Source organism: Vidua macroura, chromosome Z (genome assembly GCF_024509145.1).
Source record: "Vidua macroura isolate BioBank_ID:100142 chromosome Z, ASM2450914v1, whole genome shotgun sequence".
Classification (NCBI taxonomy): Eukaryota; Metazoa; Chordata; class Aves; order Passeriformes; family Viduidae; genus Vidua; species Vidua macroura.
This window is the reverse complement of record NC_071611.1, coordinates 16,249,544-16,267,398: the sequence shown is the minus strand read 5'-3', so window position 1 is coordinate 16,267,398 and position 17,855 is coordinate 16,249,544. Positions and strand designations below refer to the sequence as shown.

At 36.6% G+C, this 17,855-nt stretch overlaps 1 protein-coding gene across 2 annotated transcripts in view; it reads left to right on the top strand.

The window, feature by feature from the left end:
- The window catches only part of FOCAD (focadhesin), a 95,280-nt gene that overhangs the window by 19,124 nt on the left and 58,301 nt on the right, over window positions 1-17,855 (top strand). For both annotated transcript variants that reach the window (XM_054003141.1, XM_054003140.1), the window contains exons 7-12: window positions 491-592; window positions 3,351-3,555; window positions 6,542-6,748; window positions 7,179-7,266; window positions 7,951-8,153; window positions 13,499-13,756. In XM_054003141.1, the coding sequence (XP_053859116.1) occupies window positions 491-592; window positions 3,351-3,555; window positions 6,542-6,748; window positions 7,179-7,266; window positions 7,951-8,153; window positions 13,499-13,756 (1,063 nt within the window). The remainder of the gene's footprint in view (window positions 1-490; window positions 593-3,350; window positions 3,556-6,541; window positions 6,749-7,178; window positions 7,267-7,950; window positions 8,154-13,498; window positions 13,757-17,855) is intronic.

Here is a 17,855-nt window from a genome sequence, read left to right as displayed (position 1 = left end):
CAGATTTATGCTGCCTTTCTCTGTTTGCCTTTCAACTTACAGCATAGAATGGTTTGAGTTGGAAGGGTCCCTAAAGATCACCTAGTTGCAGCACCCCCGTCCCCAGACAGAGGCACCTTCCACTAGACCATGTTGCTAAAAGTCTCATCCAGTCTGTCTTTGACCTGTAGGGATGGGGCATCCAGAACTCTGGGCGATAAGTTACTCTAGTTAAATGACTTTGGTTTTGTTTCTGACAGAACAGGTTACATGCTTCAGGCTTCCCATCTTCCCAGGTTTTCCTCCACCTGGAGGAAATTTTAATCTTGTTTCAGAAGTTTTGAGAAAATATCCTCTTTTGACAGTGTAGCAATCCTAGCAAAGCTGGTAAAGGGAGTTGGTAAAAGGAAGAAGTTAAACTGGCTATTTCTACAGCCACGCTTATTAGATAGTTGTTTTGCATACTTCCTTTCTGTGTTATAAATAAAAATGTGATTTCTTTGTCTTTCAGGAGCACTCCTCATCCATTAATCACTGTTCTAGAAAACAGACCTGATTGCTGGCCAGTTCTACTACAGCAGATAACGGTATTTTTCCATCAGTGTCCAGAGAGGTAAATGAATGAAAAATTTCAAAAAGTCTAGCAAATGTAGACAGAATGAAATGAATCATATCACTGTAACTGTTTTGTTGAAGGCAAACAAGCTGTAAGAATTCTGTCTTTTGTGAAAGATACTTGTAAAATGTAATTATACCATTTCACAAATTAAAATAGTATAAATTATAATTATTAAATAATTAAATACTGGTATAATCAATTAAAAATCAATTTCTTAGCTTTTTATCAACTATGTAGATAAATTTTGCGTGGGTATAGAACAACTGGTGCAAAACATAGCATATTTGATTTTTTTTTAAATATGCAATTTGGCTTATCAGCTTTGTAAAATTTTTGACTGCTTAGTCATTAATAGTGAATACAATACAGCTGTAACTTATCTATACAAAATGATGGGACGATGAAGGAAAAGTTAAGACAATTAAATCAGACAGAAAGGATGAAGTCTTGAAAAACAATGCATCTTTCTGATTAAAAAAGATAGAAAAAAATCAGTGGCACAGCCTTATTATAAAGCACTGTTAAAATGACCAAATACTCAACAGCCAACAATCTCAGCCTTTCCTTCATGCTTACCGCTAAGGAACTTGTCCAATAAAGTTTCAGTGTAAGATAACAAATCTGTGGCATCCTCAAAGAGAACTGTTTTCAATTATTTCACACCTATATGTATGCTTTTCAGATTAAAAAAATCACTTTTTTCCTGTTTTCTGAAAGACTAATAACAGAGTAATAGTGCAGAGAAATTGACTTCTCTGTTCTCTTGCTCTTTGTGAAGAAACAAGTTAAATAATCTCTTAAATTTCTGGTGGGCTTAGATGATCAACAGTAAGACTTTCAAGCAAAAGTATGTTTTGCTCAATTTAATTGATCACAGTGTTTTTCAAATGCTGTTAATTCTTTCACTCAGCTGCTAAATCTGAGACTCACATAGAGTCCCCTCAGGTTTATAAATGATGGAGTGAACAGTGGATTTTTTGCTGGTGGCTTCTTTTGAATTAAAACAGGAGTTTTTCTTAGTGCAAAAGGAAAGTATGTGATGTTCCTCTTGGTGCTCTTTGTTCAAGGTTTCTGTGGGTAAAGTGCTAGACTGAGAATATGGAATCACAGAATAATTTAGGTTTGGAAATGCCCTTAGAACATGGAGTCCAGCCGTTAACCTAATGCTATCAAGTCCCCCACTAAACAGTGTCCCTAAGCATGATGTAAACAAGCTATGCTGATGGAGACCTATTACTGAATTCTTTCTACAGTTTTGCAGAAAGTTTTCTGTAGAAACTTGTTTAAAACAGAGATTTGATTTCCTGTTGATGTAGGATGGTAGGAAGGCTCTGCAGAGGGATTTGGGTAGACTGGATCTATGGGCTGAGGCCAGTAGTATGAAGTACAGCAAGGTTCAACCCCAAATGCCGGGTCCTGCACTGTGGTCACAATTCCATGGAGTGCTACACGCTGAGGGAAGAGTGGCTGGAAAATTGCACAAAGGAAAAGGACCTGAGGTTGGTTGACAGCATCTGAACATGAGCCAGTGTGTGCCCATGTGGCCAAGAAAGTCAATAGCATCCTGGCCTGGATCAGAAATAGTGTAGCCAGCAGGTACGGGACTAGCAAAGTGCCCATGCACTTGGCACTGATGTACTTGGCTCTGGTGAGGCTGTGCTTCAAACCCTTTATCCAGTTCTGGGCCCTGCATGACAAAAAGGACATAGAGGTGCTGGAGCAAGTCCAGAGTAGGGCAATGGAGCTGGTGAAGGGTCTGGAGCACAGATCTGATGAGGAGCAGCTGGGGATGTTTAGCCCAGAGGAAAGGAGACTGAAGGGTTACTTTATTGCTCTCTTTCTGAAAGGACGTTGAAGCCAGGTGGGTGTCATCCTGTTCTCCCAAGTAACAAGTGACAGGATGAGAGTAAATAGGCTCAAGTTGCATCAAGGGAGGTTTAGATTGGCTATTAGGAAAAATTTCATCATGGGCTTGTCAAGCATTGTAACAGTCTGCCCAGGGAAGTGGTCGAGTCACCATCACTGGAAATATTCAAAAAGATCTGTAAATGTGGCACTTGACATGGTTTAGCAGTGGGCATGGCAGTGCTGGTTGGACTTGAGCCTAAACAATTCTATTATTCTATATTTGATACTGTATTGGCCATCAGCTTTATTTGATTGTTTTAGTAATGTCAAGGACAGCTTGTATTCCAAACATGGTCAAGCCAAAAGATTTGTTCTGTGATAATATTTTACTGGGAAGCCATGTTGATTAAAACAGTGCCTGTTTCGCTTAATTGTATTAAGACCATTCTGCAAAAACTGATAAGTAAAAGATGTCTCCTTTTTACTGAAATTATGTTTTATGTGTTTTTAAAAGATATTTCTGAATAGTCTTATCCAAATACTTCTTCAGAATGGCACATCAGTCTATTATGACATTTAGCAAGGAAAATCACTTTCTTGAATTGATGAGGAAAAAAAGAATAAAATTAGGAGTGTTGTAACCTGCAGATCCATATTGAGTCTTTTAAAAATTGCACTTTGAGGTATGGTTATGGTATTGGGTGTCATGACAGTACTTAGTTATGGTAAGTCCAAGTTTTTTTTGTGAGATTTAGTAATGTCCTTCTTAGTAATGTCTTAGTATTGACCTTTCTGTTAACTGGATCCTGTGAATTTTTGCAGGAAATGTCACATTACTTGGGTTTCCTTGTTGTTATGCTTTCAATAGAAAGCATTCATGGCAAACTTATTTCTTGAACTGCAGGGCAGAGGGTTCATGTATTCGCATAATGGCTTCATTTCTAAGATACCTGTATTGTGAACCATCCCAGTTACGGGAATATGCTGAACTGCGAATGGGTTTACTAAAGATCTTACTGCAGCCTCATGGGCCAAAGCACTTAGAAGCGCCCTCCATGTTGGAATGTGGAATTCTTCAACTTATGTGTGATTTGATTCCACACTTGCAGGTACAGTTGTTGCCTGACCCTACCTTTTACAAACAGATATTATCAAAAACAGAGATGGTATTATTATTATTGTCTTTCAAGTGTGCAAATATAGTATTCTTTTCCATTTTTTGCAGATGCAATTTGTTGATAATATATAAATCTAACAAACTGTCTCTTTCTGGTAGAAGACAAAACTTTATTTGTTCAAATCTGATACACCTGTTAAGATAGGGATTGAAATATGTTTACCATAATTACTTCCATCTAGTTGCCTCAGTAAACATACAGTAAACTTAGAAAGACAGTAATGAGAAAATTTTGTTAACTAGCAAGATATTTGTCAAAGCCATACAGTTTTAACTTAAAGTGGATAATATTAAAATTAAACAAACTATATGAGAAGCATGATCTAAGTACTTCTAGATATTCCTTTCTCTCTCTATAACAGAGTGATTAGGGGTCTGAACACAAAATTTAGTCGTTCTGGAATATAATGAAGGTTTGAATGTTTTTTTAAGTTGCACAGTGATATGTGATAGGAGCTAGGATTTAATCTCATAGTCCCCTTCGGTTACAGGCCTATGATGTTGGTTAAACTTAAAAGCTCTGCTTTTCCACATGCTTTCCTGTGATACCAGTTAAGCTTGCTTCTTTCTTTTCTTTCTTTTCTTTCTTTTCTTTCTTTTCTTTCTTTCTTTTCTTTCTTTTCTTTCTTTTCTTTCTTTTCTTTCTTTTCTTTCTTTTCTTTCTTTTCTTTCTTTTCTTTCTTTTCTTTCTTTTCTTTCTTTTCTTTCTTTTCTTTCTTTTCTTTCTTTTCTTTCTTTTCTTTTCTTTCTTTTCTTTCTTTTCTTTCTTTTCTTTCTTTTCTTTCTTTTCTTTCTTTCCTTTCTTTTCTTTCTTTTCTTTCTTTTCTTCCTTTTCTTCCTTTTCTTTCTTTTCTTCCTTTTCTTTCTTTTCTTTCTTTTCTTTCTTTTCTTTCTTTTCTTTCTTTTCTTTCTTTTCTTTCTTTTCTTTCTTTTCTTTCTTTTCTTTCTTTTCTTTCTTTTCTTTCTTTTCTTTCTTTCCTTTCTTTTCTTTCTTTTCTTTCTTTTCTTCCTTTTCTTCCTTTTCTTCCTTTTCTTTCTTTTCTTCCTTTTCTTTCTTTTCTTTCTTTTCTTTCTTTTCTTTTCTTTCTCTCTCTCTTTCTCTCTTTCTCCTTCCTTCCGCAACTTCCAAACTTCCTTCCGCAACTTCCAAACTTCCTTCCTTCCAAACTTCCTTCCTTCCAAACTTCCTTCCTATCCATCCATCCATCCATCCATCCATCCATCCATCCATCCATCCATCCATCCATCCATCCATCCATCCATCCATCCGTCTATCTATCTGTCTGTCTGTCTATCTGTCTATCTATCTATCTATCTATCTATCTATCTATCTATCTATCTATCTATCTTTTTATCTTTTTCCTTCTTCTTTTGATATTAGGACAAAGCTTCAGATGTATTCAGCCAATCATGAGGTGCTTTGTCCTTATTGCTATGGCGAGAGAGTTCATTAATATCAATAATGTAAAGCTAAGTAGGCTTCTTATAGGGATATTTAGTTTCATCTTTCTGCTGTGGCATTTTGCTAGAAAAGTCTTCTTTGTACTCACAGCTATTTTTCACAGTCTTTTGGAAAACATATAGCTTCTGTTATACATGTTTATGTGGGTTCAGGTCTATTCCTTGTGATGATGGGTACATGCTGACCTTTTCTAGTCACAGAGAGATTTCTGATTTTGTCTCAATTTTACCCGAGCTTCAGTATAACATTGTGTCTTGAAAGTATGACCAAGCTTCAGACTTGAAAACATTTAGCCATAAAAATGGCACTGAATAAAACTTACAAAATTAGTTATGAACCATTCTTTCCTTCATACATGTTGGCATTTCTTTTTTTTAAACAAGAAATCAGTCACATATTTTTTAATTTGTATTAATACTTGAACATTTTTTCTGCCTGAGATAGAGCTTCCACAATGGAAGGTACTTCCTTCAAGAAGCCTGTTTGATGGACTGTTTTATAACCTGTCAATTCCTTCCTCTTCTTTCTCTGAACCTGAAGTTGTTCTTATCCTTTCATTTTAGCATAGCTTAATTTAATCCTCTGTGTAATATAAATGCTGGAATGTTTTTCTGTCATTTTTTCTGACAGTGTCAAGGAAGCTGTCAGAACTACAGCTCTTCACTTGTAGACTTTTCTGCTGATCAGTTCAGTGACATGAGATTTCTGATTAGAGCAGATTATTTATAGAACAAAAAGGGAATAAAAATCAGGGTGCTATGCTTAATGCTGGCTCCAGAGTTTGGATTGGAACAGTGCATTTTTCTGGAAGTAGAATTTTCAAGAACAGAAAACACTATTATCCAACACATGGGGACTTTCTGTGGACAATCTGCTTCTTGAAACCTCTTTAGCAGGCATTCAAATATGGAAATACTGCTATTGGGTATCACACTTCAGCTTGTAGTTTTTCTGATAGTTAGATTGCATGGTGTTCTAGAATCAAGTAACACCACTGCCTTTCTCTTTTGATACAAGTGTTAAAATCTGGTTATTTTATAAAGGAAGTAAGGTAGAGCCAGATGTTTCTGTTATAAGAATATTTACCTGCTTAATGAAATCTCCACTCACTTTTTTGTGTTGTAATGTTAGCCCCAAGAGCTGAATTAATTGCTGTTGCTTTTGAGTAAAAAGGGATTTTTCTCAACAGCTACCAAGAAATATTTTAATTCTTTCACGTGCTTCTCATTTTGCTTCAAAATATCAAATAGCAGTTCATAAGTTGGTTTTTTCAGGGAAGTTGAATAAGGGATTCCTGGCATTAGTTTATACAGATGTTTCTTCAAAGATTTGGTACTATATGCAATAGAAACATAGCAGAAGTAATAGAACTAATTCTAAGTTCTGCATACATCAGGAAGGGCAACTAAATCATCATATGTTTTGGCTTTGTTTTGTTTTAACCACTTCTCTGCAGCTTAAAGACTTACTGCAAGTTACAGAAGCTTTGTTTTTCCTGCAAGAGCTGTTCCTCAGCCTACTACGCTATCCTATGTTTTGGGAAGTTCAGTTATCCCAGCTTAGTCTGCAACTGTTATGCTTCTGTGAACTGTGTTTAAATGTGACAGGAGAATGCTCATCTTTGATCTCCCTAATAGAGGACAACTTTGAGCTCCTAAAAGAGGTAAGAGTATATGGTAAAAATGTAAAATAGTTTTATTAAATTTAAAGATTGTCATGTTTAAGGCAGTAGAGACACTAATACATGACATTTACCTGCTGGTGACCATCGTTTATTTCAAAAGTTTCTAATTTTTTTTCCCTGGTTGAATATCTTCAGTAGGTAAAAACTTGGCTGGTTCTGTATATATCAATTAATCTTTTAGCATGAAAATTTATGTAAAGCGAGTTACAACAATTTGGACAAAGTAACTAAATGTTCTAATTTAGTTAAAATGCTATTTTCATATATTCTTCATTGCTCTGTAACTGCGTGTGCACTTACTATGATTCATTAAGATAATCTTGCAAAATTTTGGTAGTTTCCTGTTTGTTCTGTTTATGGCCACTGAGAAACAGAGGAGACTTGAAAGTTTTTTCTTTTTTCCTTGTAGGTATTTCCAGTGGACCAGTATATAATTGGGCTAGCACTTCTACTGCTGCAAACTCCAGAAAGTCAGCAAAAGTCTGTCTTGAGTCTAGGTAAAGCTCTTCTCATGAAAGAGGAATCCACACTCTTAAAACTGTGTCTTTGCTTCTTCATATTTATGAAATAAGCACAGCATTCCCCTGGAGTTGGATTGAGTTGTGAAACGAGATTTCTTTATAAAGCAGAATTTTTCCTGAACTTTAAATCTAATGGCAGTAAAAATAATTTTTCATACTACACTGACTTTTTCCATCGATGTTGCTGTATTTTAAGCTCCCTGCTGGATTGGACCATACTGGTTTCATTTTTGAGCCAACAGGATATTCTTAGCTGATGTTCATGCATCCTGAGTGGTTTTTTATTGCAGGTATTGAGAGCAGGCGTGACAATAATGGCAGTGTTTAGCCGTGCTTTTGACTCAGCAGTTTTGATTAGTGTAGTTATTCCAGTAAAAACAAAGATCTGTGCTCCATTTCATTTTTGTATTTTTTGCTGCCATCAGGTACTTTGCTATTAAGAACAGAAATCTGTGTGTCTCTAAATGAAAAACAGCAAAAAAATGTTTTACTCTTTATATATAGTCCATACAGTACTGTACATGTACAGTAAATCTGGGGACCTTTACTTTGCTCAAATGAAGTGTTTCCTAGAAAAGCCTTTGTCATGCCTAAGGGTACCAATGTTCATTCCTTTTTTTCCTCCTTGACCTTTGTTTTTCCTAATCTTCTTTTAAATAGCCTACAAGCTCCTTTCATGTTCAGAAACCCAGGACATCTCATCCACAGCCCTTACTTTGGTGATGCCTGTGCTACAGATCTTATCTTCTACAACAGTTGGAGACTGCTTATCAGGGGATGTTTCTGGAACTACTAGGCAGCAGCTGGCTGTAAATCTTTTGGGAATATTAAAGGAGAAAGGTGTGAAGGATAAACAGGAATCGGTAAAGTGATAGAGTTTCTTTCCTTTTTTGGGGGCACATAGGGGAGGCATTTAAATTTTTTTCTGCATGAAGCCTAGCTGCTTGGGAAAGACTCTGCATGTGTGAACTTCTTTGTGCGATACATTTGATGGGAACACTTGAAAATATGTATAGTCTATAAAACTAGAGCAGTGGTGAAGTGAAAGTTTGTTTCTTTGCTGGATATTGGTTTTATTTAGCAAATGAGATTTTTTTACTTTAAGAGACCATATAGATTGAAGAATTCACCTGTATTATTAAGCAAGTAATAGGACCTAGCAGAAATCAAGGTTATGTATATTTACTCTGTTTCTTTCAAACTTGTTTATTCTCTGCATCTCTTTTTTCTTAGTGCTGTATGTGACAGTTATGTACCATTCTTTCTACCTTGGCTGAAGAGAGTTACAGAGCACTTAAGGGTCAATTAGCAAATTTTGTCTCATTTACCTGAATTTTTTATATGTTCTGTTGGGGTTTTTTGGGTTTTAGTTATTTACTTACGTCCCTCTTCCCTGCCATCCATTCATTTATCTGCACTGTTCCATGAACAGGTGACAGCAAATCTCTTTAATCAAGATGTGTCCAACAGTGGGGTAGCTAAGCTCCCTTATTGCTTTACACCTCTGTTTTCTGTAGAGAGGGTGTGATGTGACAAGTTGGAGCCAGATGTAGTGCCAGTTCTGAGTCCAGCCGATTCTCCTTGACCTGGAATCCTCCACCTACTTCATCTTCTAGTTCTTCAAATCTGAAAAAGCAAGCCCATTTGTGCTCCTCATAGAAAAAAAACCACTTTTTTTAAAATTCACAAAATCCTGCCCTTCATAGTCTGCTCTGAAAGAATAGACAGTGGGATGACAGTGGTTACAGTTCATTTCCTTCTAGTAGGACTTTCTGGGTGCCAGCCTGTACAGATGCCGGTGGAGTTTTGTTTTCAGTGAAATATTTTCATTGCATGTCAGTCCTCTATGCTCTGTGTCACTCACACACATTTTGTTTTCTGTTGTGTTTTAGAAACTATTTTAATGTCTTGTCATAAGACTACTGTGTTATTGTAGAACAAGATTACAGTGCATTGTGTTACACTGGCTTCCTCTAACAGGACTTGGTTGTACTAATTGTGGTATTCTCTTTGCTTCAGAAAAGCATGTGAAAGTTTTTCTGTTAAGGGCTTAAATAATTTTTGATTACTGACTTTTTCTGTTAGCCATGTTACAATGGAAAGCAGTTGTCTTTGCTGAGAATTCCCTAACAGTTTCTTCACTTGTGTCTCCCTAATTCATGCAGAGTTCATAGCAAGTAGCTTGGCAGATCTTTGATAATTAATGGTTCTCAATGCAAATGGGGAAACAATCATTTTGCCTGATGATTATTTGTAATAATTATGCCGATAACCTTTGGTTCTCAACTAAAAGATTAAAAAATGTAGACTCTCTTTAATGGTCCCATAATAACAGTCAATGTGTGTTGTAGGATCAGATCAGTGCTAAGAGAATAAAATCTTGATTGAATTATACTTAGACTTGCTTCATATTGGAAATAGACAAGAAAAGAGGTAGTAAAAAGAAAGCAAATACTATATCCCCAGTGAAGAAGCTTTGAGCAAGTGTATATAAGAGCAAACATGATTAAGTTATGGTGTATTTTAATAGAATCACAGAACAGCCCAGGCTGCAAGATCATCTGGTCTAGCTTTTCATAGGAAAGGGACCCTAGATAAGATTAGTATCCTATGCAATCATATGTTGATAACATCCAGTGATGGGGACTATACCATGTCCCTGGAGAGGTTGTTCCAGTGAATATGTTTTCACTATCAGAAATGTCTTGCTACTAATGTTATCCCTCACCTTCTCCCAGGCATCTTGTATCCATTGCCCTTTGTATTCTCCATTCTGTGGCTCTTTGTGAAGGGAGAGCTTCTGTTCTCTTAAAAACTGCCCTTCAAGTACTGGAAAATAATGACATCCCCCTTGAGCCTTCACTTTGTCTTGAGTCTTCACTTGTTTTCACTTCAGGGTGAAAAGACCTGACTCATGGCACTCTTTGACCCCTCTTTAGTCCGTCCACATCTGTTTTGGAACTGTAGGAGCCTGAACTGGACACACTACCCCATGTGTGACAAGTGCTGGTAAAGTGGGATGGCCACATCTCTCTCTGTTGGCAGTGCCCCATGGATGCAGCTCAGGATCCACTTTGCCTCAGTAGCTGCAGCAGTGCACTGCTGACCTGGTGTCTGTGTGTTGTCCGCTGACACCCCCGGCTCCTCTTGGCAAGGCTGTTCCACAGCTCATGGGTCCTAGCCTGGCCAGGCTCTTTGGTGCAGGACTCTGCACTTCCCTTGGTTGAACTTTACACAGTTCTTGTGGCCCGGTCTTCCAGCCTGTTCATATCTCTGCAAGGTGGCTCTCCCTGCTGATGTGTCACCCCAAATGGACATCAATTTAGGTGGTGAGGGTGCTTTTGGTCCCACTGTCCAGATCACTCATGGAGGTGTTACAACGTGGAGCCCAGTACTGATCCCTGGGGGGCCCCACTTCAGACAGGCTGCCAGCCTCAGTAAAACACGTTGATCAGGAGAAAAGGCATTATTAAGCATTATCAGTAACTTTTTCCTGTCCTGTCTAGTAATGGGCCTATGTCTTCCCCAGGCTTCTGCTTAGTTGCTTATGTATCTGATCAGCCATTTCTTCTTTTGGATATCACTGGCCAATTCCAGTTCCAGCTGAATCCTGACCTTCATGTGTGCCACCCTGGAAATCCTAGCAAGGATCTTGTAGTCTCCAGTGGGTATTTGGCCACCTTTCCATTAAGGGTGTGCTTCTCTTTTTGCTTTTAACAGCACTCAAACTTTACATGTCCTTTAATGGCCTTTTTTTTTTTTTTTTTTTAATTTTGCATTGATGGTAGTGGGGAATATTTCTACACTCCATGCCATGACTTGGAAGTTAGGATGGGGCTAGACCTTCACGTATACTTTGCCATTGAGGGATTTTATATGTGTATGTATATGTGTATATGTGTGTGTGTATGTGTAGGTATATAGACACACAACCCCCTTTATGTATTTGTGTTAATAGACTGAAATTTTGTACTTAACTCGCTTGACTAGAGTGCAGCAATAAAATAAAGTTGTGATCATAGCCTCCCAATAAAGAGAGAAGTGAGGGAGTACAATTACATAGCAAAACCTTTTGGGAATGTAATGTGGAATGGGAAATACTAATATAATATTTCAGACTCTACCAATTTTAGCAGCTTTTCTCAGGCACTTAAAAAAATATAAAAACCAAAAAAAATGGGAACACCTCTACTGCAGACACAAAAAATCCTCACAAACAAACAAAGAGAAACTTTGTTTCTCTCCTCCCAAAGAGAACTCCAAAGAGCAGAAAACCGTTCATAGTCTGCTCTTGATTTCAAGACCTGTTATCTTCTACTGGCAGGCAAGTAAACAGTACATTTTATGGGTCCTGGAACTCTTACTAGACCTCTGTATGTCCTTGGATAAAGTTTAAATACCTTTTTCAATAAATGGAATTATCATAGCTGTACCCAAAAGAGATTTTTGGCTCCAAGTGATTTTGCCAGCCAGAGGAGATAGCACTTCAGATTGCTGATTTTTCACATGCAATAGTTGTAATGTGTAAGTAATGGAATAAGCTAATTTCAATGTAATTTTTAAAAAGTTATCTAAAATTCAAGGGCATTCTACCTTCCATTTGCAAAAATAAATTTACATTGAATCAGACATTGTGATTAAAATGAAATTCTGCAGTTTTAATTAGAACAGCTTTTACCACTCAAAGTCTTCTTTTTCCCCTGGTTATTAAAGCCGAGTGGGCCCATGCCTTTTGTATTCTGAATTCCACTTTCAATGTTCATTTGGAGATCTCTTCTCAAATACTTTCTTCACCTTATCTTTATATAAATGTCCTTCACCTGATTACTGCCTGCTAACTACTTTCTTGATAATGTGAAGATATTTTCTAAGGAAGCAAATAATTCGTGGGAAGGAGATGTCATGTCTTGTATTAAGCTTTCCTGTTTTAATGAAAAACTTTGAACTTTATTTTAAAATATATTTTTATTTAAAATACATTTTATTTTTTTTAATTTATTTAAAATATCTAAAATATATTTTAAAATATTTTACCCTTAAAATATAAAGGAGCTTTAAAATATATTACCCTTATATAAAAATCCGACTTAAAATAACTCCTTGATTGTATTTTACAACTTTCCTGCTGCTAAATCTTTTGTGACTGCAACTGCTACTGAAAAGGTTATATTTCCATTAGAAGAAATCTATGGAGGAGTGGGGGAAGATGTTGGAAAATCCTTTTAACTTCAGCACAATAGTATATTATCCCTATATTCCTGATTAATGCCTATTTCCTACCCTACAGTACTTAGTGCAAATGCCAGAGTTAGTGTGGCCTTGTCTTAACTCCCTATGAGTGTGATTAATAAGTCGTGTTCCACTAATACTTCCTTATTTATTTGTGTTAGTGATTAATATGTACAAGGTGATATCTTGGCTTTGAGAACAAGGGTTGTGTGTCAGACCAAAGAATGATGAGCGAAATACATAATGACTTGATGACGTATTTGTCAAGGAGAAAAGATTCACCAGAAGATCAGGAACCATATCCAAACAGGTCCATGGAAATAGTTAACATATAGATGTATTCAAAAATTGAATGTATATGTATTTGTTTCAGAAATATAACCCAGTCTGTTAGGTTACTGATCATGAATGCTTTGAGGAGAATTCCCTATGCCTCCAGGAATGCGATTAAAGGAATGTCAGCTTTCTAACCTAACAGATTGGATTGAGAGTTTTACTTCCCTGTTTTCAGTGACACAACTGTAGAACATTTTGTTCTGAGAAGCAAAACATTTCTTAAACAAAAAATGTAAAGTCAGGTTAACTTAAACCTGTCATATTAAGTACTATTAAGAGTTAAGACAGTTTTTAAAAATAATATAGATGATAGTTGAAATTCTGGGATTGTCCTGTCATTGTCAGAAACACGAGTTTTTTACATACTTGAGAATTACAATGCCCATTTTAGTGGGCAACTAGCACTGCAGCTACCATCAAGAACAGGAGTGATGGATGTTAGACAAAATGGGAACTTTTGAGCAGGGAATTCTTAACCCATTGCAACATCTGTAGTGCAAGAATTCATATAAAAGATTTTGAAAAAACGTATCACAGTGTATTATTTATATTTATTGCATCGGGACCATAAAAATGTTTTGGATGTTATGACTTCATGGTATTTTATTTGTTTGAGACTTTGATTTGTTTCACTTGTTCTCAGGTGCCCTGCAAACTCCTTTGCCCCATAACCAACTCTTACAGTTCACTGTATACAACCTGGAAGATCATGGAGCTCATGAAGGAGAAGTCTGCAGTTACTAAGTGGTTATCTTCAGTGAAGTCACTGCTACCTGTTAGTACTCAAGTACCTGCCCATGTTTTTCTTTTGTTGGGTTATCTACTGATCCAAGAAAATGGAGATAGTCTTCGTGATGTACTCCAGGCTACAACAGAAATAGCCAAGGCTGATTATTCTCAGGTAAAGATTTATTTTTAGTGGTTTGGGATTTTTTTCAGGAGTTGTGTTGGATTTTGCAGTTTGAGAGGGGCAAGTCTGCCACAGCTTCATGATGCTAGGTCCAGCAAGTGACTTAGGAAGGAGACTGGCTTATTTGTTGGTATTATCCAGGAAGCATGAAAATACAACATGAGGAAGCTGAAAAGGAGCTACAAAATAATTTCTAACTTCTGATGACCTTATGAATTATTCTCTATGTTCTTTTGTGGTTACTAGAAGACTGCCAAGTCCCTTGTGACACCTTTATTCTTGTTTTTTAGAAATATGTGCATATTCTTTGCCTACTTTAGTACTGAATTCAAGCTAGAATTATACAGGATGCATAAATTTACCTCCGTAATCTGGAAAGATGAAGGGGGTTATCTGGAAAGAGCAACATAATGCAAGAAGGCATTGTACAGTGTTACTAGAGGACAGTACAGATACAACTATAACTTACTTGTAAAATAGGCAAGAGAGAAGTGTTGATTCAGCTTTAATTTATGCCATAGCAGATGGGCTTTATTTTCTTTGGGATTTTTTAATTGCTTTCTTCTCAAAGAGTTTGCATGTTCTACAACACAAGAGTTTGACTGTATTATTTAAGTACATATTGGAAATCTGGTAGCATAAAAATCTTACCTCCAGGAAAACCGAAATCCATTAAGAAGCAGGTTAGAAGTAGAATGATTTTGCCAGAAAATAACACTTTTTACTTCCTATAAGCCATTTAAACTTCTTGAGCGGAAGGCTCAATGACAAGGGAAAGAATGTAAAATTTAAGGTAATGAAAACTGTGATCTGACTATGACAATGTGATCCTAAGCCAGGAGTCAGAAATGAGTCTTCCAGATGCATTTCGTCATGTAACTGAGACAGGTTTTTGAGGGAAGACACTGACGCTAAGCTTAAGGAAACTTATAGATGCTTTGTTGACTTTATTTTTTTTCAAAGTAGTTTTTAAAACTTCAGTTTCTCACTTAAGTAGAAAGCACCTAACTGTGCTCAAAGGTCAGGAGTAAGCAAAATGAATTGTACTTCTGTGTAAAAGGAAAGCTGAGCTGATGTAGAAGCACCTGGGTATCTCTTCTTTAACTTAGTTTTTTCTTGAAAATGTTTCTGTAAGTCAGCTTTCAAAACTATTAGGAGTGGTACACCTCAACTATGAGTAGTTTGACATGTCTACTAAATAGTTTGTAACCAGGGATCCAGGTCCCAGTCCTTGTAAATTACTTATTCTCTAGGAAAAAGGTAAGACATACATCTGCCTTGTTGTGGGAACATTTCTCTGACTTCTGATCCAAGCTGCTGCAATTAAGGCAGGTTTCTTCTTGTGCCTAGCTAGCTGTGTAAAAATTACTAAGATAACTCCAGATGCTCTAGGAGTGGCTTTCAGGTTTTGTGGACTATCTCTAACCTGCTTTGTTGCATTGGGTCTTTGAGTTAGATGATGAATCAGCGGCATATTACGGGAAAGGGAGAAATAATGCTTTGTTTATTAACTATTTGATATAGTTGTTCAAAATGCAGTTTAACAATGATAGAAGAAAAGCAATAACTTGCTGAAAAAATACCACTGAAGTAATCTGGTACCTGAACAGATGGCCTGAAGCCTGACTGTAGGGAATTACTGTTATGAATTTAATTGGATTAATCTAAAATAGCTCCACTGATTTTAAATGAACAGGTTTAGAGACAAATCAAAGAGCAAGTCAGCAGAATTACAGAAGCTTTAGACAGATACAGGGAGAGTGATTTAACCTGAAGCTATTCATGTTTAGCATTATATGAGTGGATTTTTCTGCTTTGTTTATTCTTATTTTAAGCCAGAGGTTTTGTTCACCAATACAATGAACAAAAGTAAGACTAATGGGCGTATCCTGTTGAGCTAACTATTGTGGTCAGACTACCTTAGAGTTAAGAAACCTTCCGTAGAATTAAGGACCTTCATGAAAAAGTCCTCCCTGACACTGGGAAGCATGGCTTATGTCCAAAGGCAATGAGAAGATGAAGTTCAAACTTCATAATATTTTTTGTTTCCCCACTGATCAGCAGAAGTCCATGTGAATTAGAAACTATTGCAAAAATGCAGAACTCAACCTGATTTGTTGATACTTTCTTACTGGCTCACATTTTGTCAGCTGATAAGACATGCAGATGGAGGGCTTTTAGTTTTTAAAATGACTGTGGGCTTTAAAATACTTTTCTGCAAAATATGTAATGTAATCAGATATCTTTGTAGTAGTATCATATAAAGCAGTCAGTATAACTGGTAATATAGCAGATGTTCTGCTGAGTAATATTTGAAAATTTGGCATGGGAAAAATAGTGTGCTTCACTGGGGTGATGTTTCTGTTCCTAGTCCTCAGTTAAGTGCAACCAAGGACACCATATTCTCGAGTTAGCAACATTTAATGCATTTCTATAATTTAAAAGATGTATTTTACTCCAAAATATTTTAATGTTTTGAAATTTGAACTTACTGTCTGGCTTATTTGAACTTGGCATCATCACCTGGCATCTGTCTTGTTTCTGACAAGTTACTTTAGTTCCGAGTCTGCTTAATGGCTCCACAGAGACTATTACAGTGCAGCACTGCACTGAAAGATTATCACGTTGCTTCTTGTAGGTTCATTGCTCTCTCTAAGGTAGAAGAATTACTGTCGAATTGTCTCATCTTTCTCTTGTAATAACAGTACAGTGAGAGAAAGCATTGAAGCTCCTGCATGGAGGATATAACTGATTACTTTAATAAATTCAGTCAGCGGTGTGATGGCAACTAACACTAACATACTGATGGCAGAGTTATACTTCAGAAATTGCTATGTTTGGTTCTGTGTTTTATTCAGTTCCACAGAAATAAATGGTGCTATATAAAATATGGTGGAAGTAAGTGGTTGGAATGTAACTTAAGAAAGTGAAAAACCCATCATAACAAACTTGTTAGACATTTTGAGTCTTCAGTTCCTTCTTTAGGGTACTTTCTGAAGGATGCAGTGGAAAGTGCTGTGCAGCATAGTAGTCAGAAGTCTGTTCTGAAGAAGAAGGAAGTCAGAAGACAGGTATGGAAAGAAGAAAACAAAAAGTGTCTGTTAAGCCCAGTCTTATTTTTAGACAGTCACATCTATATCAACTTGAATCTGTTCCTTTGGTGTGAGTGGCACTTCCAACACTCAGTTTAAAGCCAGGTATTTGTAACAGGTATATTCTGAATTCTTAGAATCATGTCCAAATCAAAGTAAACATGGGCTAGAAGTTTACTAGCTACTACTTCAGCACTTAAAGTTGCAGAAGTTAAATGAATAAAGGGTAAAATTAAGAAGTGTCTACTTTGGAGCCACTGTGAATTACCTGTACTCTAGCAAAGTATATAAAAATGCTGAGATGTCATGGTGAAGGTCATAGCATAAAAAGAATTGTGTGCTGGGTTTTTTTGTTATTGGTTGTTTGGTTTTTTTAGTGATCTAGACAGTCACAGAATTTTGCTGCTAGAGAAATTCCATTACTTTGTTGTTCACAAAGGGACACTATGGTTGTAGCTGTGGATATTGAATTGAAAAGCCACAGGTGATTCCTGTGCAAAATCTAGTTGAAGAATTGTGTTTCAAAACAAAATGGAGTCAGAAAGAGAGATTGCTTTCACGTGTATTCCAACTCTTCACAGAGTTCACCAACTGTAGCTCCTGTTTTCACACTGAATGTTGTTTTTGTAAGGAGTCCATTATCTAAACTGGTGGAGCACTTCAAAAACATCACTAGGTTTAATTATTATACCATAATTGCTCTTGCAAACATTGTTCTGGTTATGCTTTATTTTTGTTTCTTTTTTTTCCCCTTACCCTCTCCATGAAGGGAGGCTACAGAATGTTTCTCTACATGTATCTCTTCTTTCCCCACTGAGTAAAAACCTTTTTATGATGCAAGGTAATGATTTTAGCTGAAGCATTTTGGAGTAGTGGTTCTGGACTTCCCCTGTGGAAGAAAGCCCAGAAAAATTTTCTAAAGGCTGAGGAATGAAGAGTTACATGGGCTTTTAGGCTTCCTGAAGTAAAATCTCTGCATAGGCAGCAGAGACACATGA